The sequence below is a fragment of the Jaculus jaculus genome, chromosome 14 (assembly GCF_020740685.1).
Source record: "Jaculus jaculus isolate mJacJac1 chromosome 14, mJacJac1.mat.Y.cur, whole genome shotgun sequence".
NCBI lineage: Eukaryota > Metazoa > Chordata > Mammalia > Rodentia > Dipodidae > Jaculus > Jaculus jaculus.
The window spans coordinates 7892939-7900708 of record NC_059115.1 but is presented as its reverse complement, the minus strand read 5'-3'; the positions used below and the strand labels follow the sequence as shown (position 1 = coordinate 7900708).

Here is a 7770-nt window from a genome sequence, read left to right as displayed (position 1 = left end):
GGAACAGATGGTCAGACCATATTGCTGAAGACTCCACATACTTGGGCTGCAAGGTCACTGAGAAACCCTGCTGGAGCTGAGTTGAAAACCTCTTCCATGTAGGCCAGCTGGCAGAAAGCTGGATAAAGCTATGCTGCATGCAGTTCAATGGGAAAGAGAAATCACCAGTGGAGATGCTCAACAGTGGACACTGCAAGCCTTAAATTTGGCCAGCCAGACCAAATGAGCCAATGGGTGCAATAGTGGCATGTCTGTTATGGGGGAAACCAGTCGCTCTCTAATTGGACTGGAGGCCTGCTCCCTGGGAGGGAATACATCCCTGTTACTGAAAACCTACAACAGGGGTAGTGATGAGCCCTAAGGGTGTAACAGCTGCTGCTGTCTGGGTAAATATACATACTATACTCACCAAACTGCCCAGTAAGCACTACCCTTAATGTTCATGCCCATATACTAATGCTACTCTCAATTTTTTGTTAGAGAACTTTCTCTTTTCAGATGGAAATGACCTTGGGATGACTCAGAAGGTACCATGAAGCTGAGAAGAAGTGACAGAGGAGTGCTCAGCACTGAAATATCTCTACCACACCTTCCAAGGCTCGGGGCCTGTTGCGGAAGAGGTGGCAGATGACCTTGAACTTCAGATCATGCTGCCTCCATCTCCTGAGTGCTGAAAATACAGGCACAGACGATCCAACACAGGGTCTTGTGCATGCTGGGCCAGGCAAGCCTACAGAGCCACATCTCAGGTCCGCTTCCTTTCAAATGTGTCCTACCCACAAGTATCAGGCTGCCAATGGCCAGAGCTCACCTGACCTTTGCACTGTTCCCTTAGTGCCCCGTTGTTCTCATAAAACGTAGAATAAGTAAGGAAATGAAAATATTTAAGGGCTGGAGAGATCGCTTGATGGTTAAGCCACTTGACTGCGAAGCCTAGAGACCCAGTTTCGATTCCCCAGTAGTCAAGAAAGCCAGATGCGCAAGGCTGTGCATGCTTCTGGAGTTCCTTTGCAGTGGCTGGGGTCCTGGTGCGTCCATCCTCTCTCTCAAATAAATAAATAAACAAATAAATAAAAAATATATATATATATTAATTTTTATTTTATTTTTTTATTTGAGAGCGACAGACACAGAGAGAAAGACAGATAGAGGGAGAGAGAGAGAATGGGCGCGCCAGGGCTTCCAGCCTCTGCAAACGAACTCCAGACGTGTGCGCCCCCTTGTGCATCTGGCTAACGTGGGACCTGGGGAACCGAGCCTCGAACCGGGGTCCTTAGGCTTCACAGGCAAGCGCTTAACCGCTAAGCCATCTCTCCAGCCCAATAAAATATATATTAATGCCAGACGTGGTGGTGCACGCCTTTAATCCCAGGACTTGGGAGGCAGAGGTAGGAGGATCACCGTGAGTTCGAGGCCACACTAGGACTACATAGTGAATTCTAGGTCAGCCAGAGTGAAACCCTACCTCAAAAAAACAAAACAAAAAAAAAAAAAAAAAGAAAAGAAAAAAAAGAAAGAAAAAGAAAAAGGAAAATAAGTTTAAAAAACATATATTAATAAATATTTAACATTTATGAATAAAGTGCTTAATATTTTTTTCAATGCTGCAGGTGAAACCCAGGATCTTTTGTATGCTGAGCAAGCACTCCACAACTAAACCACGCCCCCAGCCCCTCACTGTGGATCCTAGACAAGTGCTCTACCTCTAAGCCACGCCCCCAGCCCCTCACTGTGGATCCTGGACAAGTGCTCTACCTCTGAGCCACGCCCCCAGCCCCTCACTGTGGGTTCTAGACAAGTGCTCTACCTTTGAGCCAGGACCCCAGCCCCTCACTGTGGACTCTAGACAAGTGCTCTACCTCTGAGCCACGCCCCCAGCCCCTCACTGTAGATCCTGGACAAGTGCTCTACCTCTGAGACACGCCCCCAGCCCCTCACTGTGGGTTCTAGACAAGTGCTCTACCTTTGAGCCAGGACCCCAGCCCCTCACTGTGGACTCTAGACAAGTGCTCTACCTCTGAGCCACGTCCCTGCCCCTCACTGGTTGATTCAAGACAAGTCCCATCCCATCCTGTTACTGGTGAATGCTAGGTAAGAGCTCTACTACTGAGTTATGCTCCCAGTGCCAAACATACCTCTCCTTTTTTGTTTTCTTGAGGTAGGGTCTCACTCTAGCCCAGACTGACCTGGAATTCACTCTGTAGTCTCAAACTCATGGCGATCCTCCTACCTCTGCCTCCTGATTGCTTGGGATTAAAGGCGTGTCCCACACGCTCAGCCAATATCCTAAAAAAATATAAATCCCAGCACTTGGGAGGCAGAAGGAGGACTGCTGTTTGAGGCTAGCTTGGGATTCCAATGTAATTTTCAGGTCAGCCTGGGTTAAGAGTTAGACCAAAACAAATATAAATAAAAATAAAAATTAAAAAAAGTGAGCCAGGCGTTGTGGCACATGCCATTAATCCCAGCACTTGGGAAGCCTAGATAGGAGGTTCACTATGAGTTCGAGGCCACCCTCAGACTATAGAGTGAATTCCAGGTCAGCCTGTGCTAGAGTGAAACCCTACCAAAAAAGAGTGTCTATTATTTAGTTAGAAATAGTTAGACACACACACACACACACACACACACACACACACACTGTGGTAGGCAGCTTGAATAGACAACCCCAGTATATTCAGTTTTATTACAGTTTGTAATTTAGATCTGCAGCCAACTGGCTGGAGGAAGTGGATCTTAGGGTCCAGCCCTGAGGTGGTGGTGGTAGATTTGAGATTCCAGTCTCAAGATATGTAGAGTCCCTAGCTCCCCCTGGAGTTCCGGAAGTGTGCTGGGTGGCTTCTGGCTTGGCTTGAGGCATCTCTCTGTCTGGTTCTTTAAGAGGGGGCCAGCTTCTGCCATTATGGAACTTTCCCTGGATCTGTAAACTTAATGAATATGCATTCCTCCATCACTGTGCCTGGTCTGGAAGTTCATCTCAGCGAACCTGAAGCTGGCTCTCGCTCGCTCCCTCTCTCTCTCTCTCTCTCTCTCTCTCTCACACACACACACACACACTCCACACAGCCTCTGCCATTGAAGCAGAATACCAGATGCATACATCACCTTGCATCTGGCTTTAGGTGGGTACTGGGGAGTCAAATCCTGGCTGTCAGGCACTACAAGCAAGAGACCTGAGTCATGCCTGTAATCCTTGCTACGTGTGAGGTGGAGTCAGGTTGAAAGGTCAAGGTGTGCCTGGGTGACTTCAACAGCTCAGTTCAGGTCTCCCGGGGGTGGGGGGTGTCTCTGTCTCCCCTGTGGTCCTCTTTGTCCCAAGGAGCTGAGACCACAGACTCCCAGACAGATGGACTGCAGCCTGGGCAGCCACTTTCCACACCGCTCTGGTCTCAGTTTTCTCACGTGTCTAACAATTCCCACCAGGGGCTGCCGCAGGGCCCTGCACGATGGCATTCTTCACCTGTTTGGTGACCATGGATGCTTGTCCTGGTGGGTTCCCAGTTAGCGCGGCTTCAGTTCAAGGCTCTTCAGAGCCTATTTGCATAGCAACAAGGGGTCCTTTGGAATGAGCAGGGCTCCTGTGACCCCAGGGTTCCAAGAACCACCCTTCCTCTCTAGTGCTGTGAAAGAAGTCAGCCTAGGACCAGGGAGTGGGACGTCCACCTTTTGGAGGCCCTGCATGAGCTTCCAACCTGGCACCCCAGGGCCCTACAGAGAAACTTAAGCATCCCTTTGGTGTCCTCACTCCAGGGCGGGAATGAAGTTCAATTCATAGCTTTGCTCTCCAAAATAGGGGCCAAGGGGGAAAGGCCCCATTTTGTAGTTTATATAAATGGGATTCCTAGGTGCCTTGAGGCCTTTTTTTCCATCATTCTTTTTAAAGGGCAGGCCAGGGTCTGTCAGCTGCCGAAAATGAACTCCAAACTCATGCACAACCTTGCGCATCAGGCTTATGTGAGTGCTGGGGAATCAAACCTGGGTCCTTAGGCTTCACAGACAAGCGCCTTAACCACTAAGCCATCTCTGCAGCTGTTTTCTTCTCAGACAGGGCTTTATGCAACCCAGGCTGACCTCAAGCTTAATATAGCCAAGGCTGGCTTTGAACTCCCGACCCTCCTGCCTCCACTTCCCAAGTGCTCAGTTCACAGGTGTGCACCACCACGCCCAGGTAAGGTGCCTTTAAACCACAGCACACGAAGTGACATCATGGCCTGAGGAGGCTGCAGGGTCCTCACCCTGTTTCCCTAGACCAGTGGACTCTTACTGAGTGTGAGTGAGGATCATAGAACTTACTGGAAATGCTGAGAATTGACCACATTAGGTTCAGTGGTCTCCTCCCCCAGGAAGCAGTCAGCTTGGTGAATCGGGAAGTGGTCTCCCAGGCTACCTCGATCACGAGCACCCCTGGTTTAGAACACGGCCTGCCATCCAGTAGGTCCTCACAGCGCATGCATGTGGGAAAACCTTCCTTATGCATTTCCCCCAGCAGCTGGAACCCCGACTCTTAACACCTGCCCCCTGCCCCTCAACACCCCCCACCAAAAGCAACGAGGCCGACAGGGCCTGAGTACAGTTTTAAAAAAAGGATCGGTTTTTAATTTACAAGAGTTTTCTAAATGTACAGAATTCTTTTTAAAAAAATCGTTATACACAATAAATACAGTACAAAAAAATTTATCTTACAGTACTAGTTTTGTCTCGGGAGATTTCAAAACGTGGCGCGGTGGGCTGGATGGAGGAAGAACAGAGGGAAGACGGCGGGGCTGGAGGAGGCCCCCAGTGCTTTGTTGCTCTCTGGATTTTAAGGTGGAGGCACGGGGGCGATGGGGACCTCTCACTCGCACACACAGACAGGATGAGGGTGTTCGTGAGGACACTGACGGCCGCCCCGGCCGTTCTGCAGCCCATGGGGAGCGGCTGCGCGGTCCGAAGCCCCCTCCCCCGCAATCCTAGCTCGGAGCGCCCTGGACCGAGATCCGTAAAGCCACACAGACAAGACAAGACTGGTACCCAGATGTGATCAGTGCGACAACCAGGTGCCCCAGCCCCGGCCAAACACTCACACGTGTCCCCAGCTAGGAGGGGCGGACTGCGGCAGGAAGTGGGACCTGAACCGGAACCGACACCCCAGGATGGCCTGTCCTTCACCGAGGCAGTGGATGGGGGGGGGGTGGACATTGTACATGATAGCCCTCTTTCCCTAACCCGCGCCCCGCCACCCCGACGCTCGGCGGTGGGGAGGTCGCCTTTGTGACTCCAATAACTTAGGCAGGAACGGCCTCAGGGCTCCCGGCTTCGGGTCCCCCTCCCACGCGGGAGGCGGCGGTGGGGCGCCCCGGAGCGGCCCAGTGTTATCTGTTCAACGTCCTGGCGCCCAGCCCCCCGTTGTGACTGGAGGGCGGGAAGGCGTCGGGCCGGTGCAGCGGCGCGGGGGACGCGGGGCCGCCGGGCGGGAAGGCGGCGGCGGGAGTCCGGCCCGGCGGCTGCTGCAGGTTCAGGATGCTGTCGATGGCGCTCTGCAGGTGCTCGGTGAGCGCGTCGTCCTGCGGGCTGTCGCTCGAGAAGCTGGCCTGGTCCACGTCCGGGGACTCGGACTTGCGCCGCTTGGCCGGGGGCAGCGGCGGCGCCTCCCAGCCGGCCTCGGCGGGGCCCTGTCCCGGGCCGGCGGCGGCGGCGGCGGCCACCGTGGGCGCCTCCCCGGGCGGCGGCGGCGCGCCCTTCAGCATCCGCTGGTACAGCTCGTCCTCCACGGCCGCCAGCTCGCGGATGAGCCCGCTCGTGGCCTCGTCCACCTTGGCGGGCAGCGCGGACGGGCTGCCCCCCGCGCCGCCCCGCGCCCTCCCCGCGGCGCCCTCGGGGGCCCCGGGCGCGCCCACGTTCTCGCGGTAGGTCTTGCGCAGCGGCAGGCGCGGGCAGGGCGCGGCGGGCCCCGCGGGCTTGCGCGGCGCGGGCGCGTGCTCCACCGTGCCGTTCATCTGCGCCTGCGGGGCGGGCGGCGGCGGCGGCGGCGGCGGCGGGGGCCGCGGCGGGGGCTCGGCGCCCTTGAGCGCGGCGGGCGGCGGCGCGGGCTGGTGCACCGGGTCGAGCGCCGTGTTGTGCACCACCTTGCTGAGCCCGGCCTCCTGCTTGATCTTGAGCTTCAGGCCGATGCGGCTCCGGGCCTCGTAGGTCTTGATGGGCGGCCGGTTGCGCGAGGGCATGGGGCCGTCCTCGTCGGCGTCCAGGGACGAGGCCGCCGAGGAGCAGCACGAGGAGGGCGCGGAGGAGGCGGGCGTCGAGGACAGCGACGCCGAGGCCCGCGCCCACGTCACCGACGGGGAGCCGCCCGCCCCGCCGTGTCGGATCACAAGCTTGGTGGGGAGGTGCGGAGGCGGCGGGGCGGAGGCCGCGGCCGCGGAGGACGAGGTCGGCTGGCTGTGGCCCGGGAGCCGGTGACTCTCGGAGGAAGAGGCCGGGACCGGGAGGCCGAGGGGCCGCGAGGAAGACACATACTCGTCTGCAGCGTGGGACAGAGACACGGCACGGGGTTAGACTGCGAGGAAGGCCGACACGCCTGCGCCCCGAGCCCCGGGCCCAGCAGCGCCTCTGCTCAGCAGATCCTCTGAGATGCCACTGCCCAGCCCTCTGCCCGCGACCCCCAAAGCCCTCCTGAAGCGAAAGCCTGCATGCACTTTGTGGCCGGGACCACCTGAGGCTCCGTAGGGTTAAATGAACCTGAAGAACATTTGTTTCAAACTTTTTAAAGCACTGTTTCTAGGGCAGGAGAGATGGTTCAGCGGTTAAGGCGCTTGTCTGTAAAACCGAACGACCCGGGTTCCATTCCTCAGCACCCACGTAAAGCCAGATGCACAAAGTGGCCCATGCATCTGGAGTTCGTTTGCACCGGCTGGAGGCCCTGGTGTGCCGTTCATTCTCTCTCTCTCTCTCCCCCCCCTCCACACACTGCTTCAAGTTTTTTAAAAAGTACTGTTTTTAGTAGAGCGTAGTGACGCTCTTGGGAAGCTGATGCTGGAAAATCTTGAGCTCAAGGCTTGCCTACGCAACTGAGTGAGACCCTGCCCCAAAAATAAGAAGTAAATAAATGTCTTGATACATGGCTCCGTGGTTTGCAAAGCCTGACTACCAATTCAGTTTCCCAATTCCCATGCAAAGGCACATGCACAAAGTGGTCCATGTGTCTGGAGTTTGTTTGCACTGGCAGGAGGCCCTGGTGTGCCCCAAACTCTCTTTGTCTCTTAAGTAAATAAATAAAATATATAAAAGGTCTGGAATGTGGCTTGGTGGCAGAACACCTGTCTACAATGCACCAGTGAGGGACCTGAAGGCGTTGTTGTTAATTTTTTTCCGAGGTAGGGTCTCACTCTAGCCTGGGCTGACCTGGAGTTCACTATGGAGTCTCAGGGTGGTCTCGAACTCTTGGTGATCCTCCTACTCTGCCTCCCGAGTGCTGGGATTAAAGGTGTGCGCCACCACGCCCGGCTGGTTTTTTTTTTTTGTTTTTTGTTTTTTTACATTGCCCCTGCTAAGCAAGGAATCCCTTCTGAGCTGTTATTTATGGCCTTGACTTATCCCATGTAGTCTGAATGCTTATCTGACCTACAAAATGTTTGTCTGGTCACAGGGTCCGGCCCAGAGACACATCTAGACATCATATTACCATCTGAAAGGCAGAAAACTCCACAACAAATTTATGCTAGTTCCACTACTTGATAATGGGGGCACATATCTGCAATTGTAAGCCACTTGTATGGTGCAAAATTAAGGAGGGCT

At 55.0% G+C, this 7770-nt stretch overlaps 1 protein-coding gene across 1 annotated transcript in view; it reads right to left on the bottom strand.

Annotated features, from left to right (window-relative positions):
• Positions 1–4568: 4568 nt before the first annotated feature.
• Positions 4569–7770, bottom strand: part of Bicra (BRD4 interacting chromatin remodeling complex associated protein) — an 85839-nt gene continuing 82637 nt past the window's right edge. Inside the window, exon 15 of the mRNA XM_045134374.1 lies at positions 4569–6496. Coding sequence (XP_044990309.1) covers positions 5352–6496 — 1145 coding nt within the window. The 3' untranslated portion in view covers positions 4569–5351. The remainder of the gene's footprint in view (positions 6497–7770) is intronic.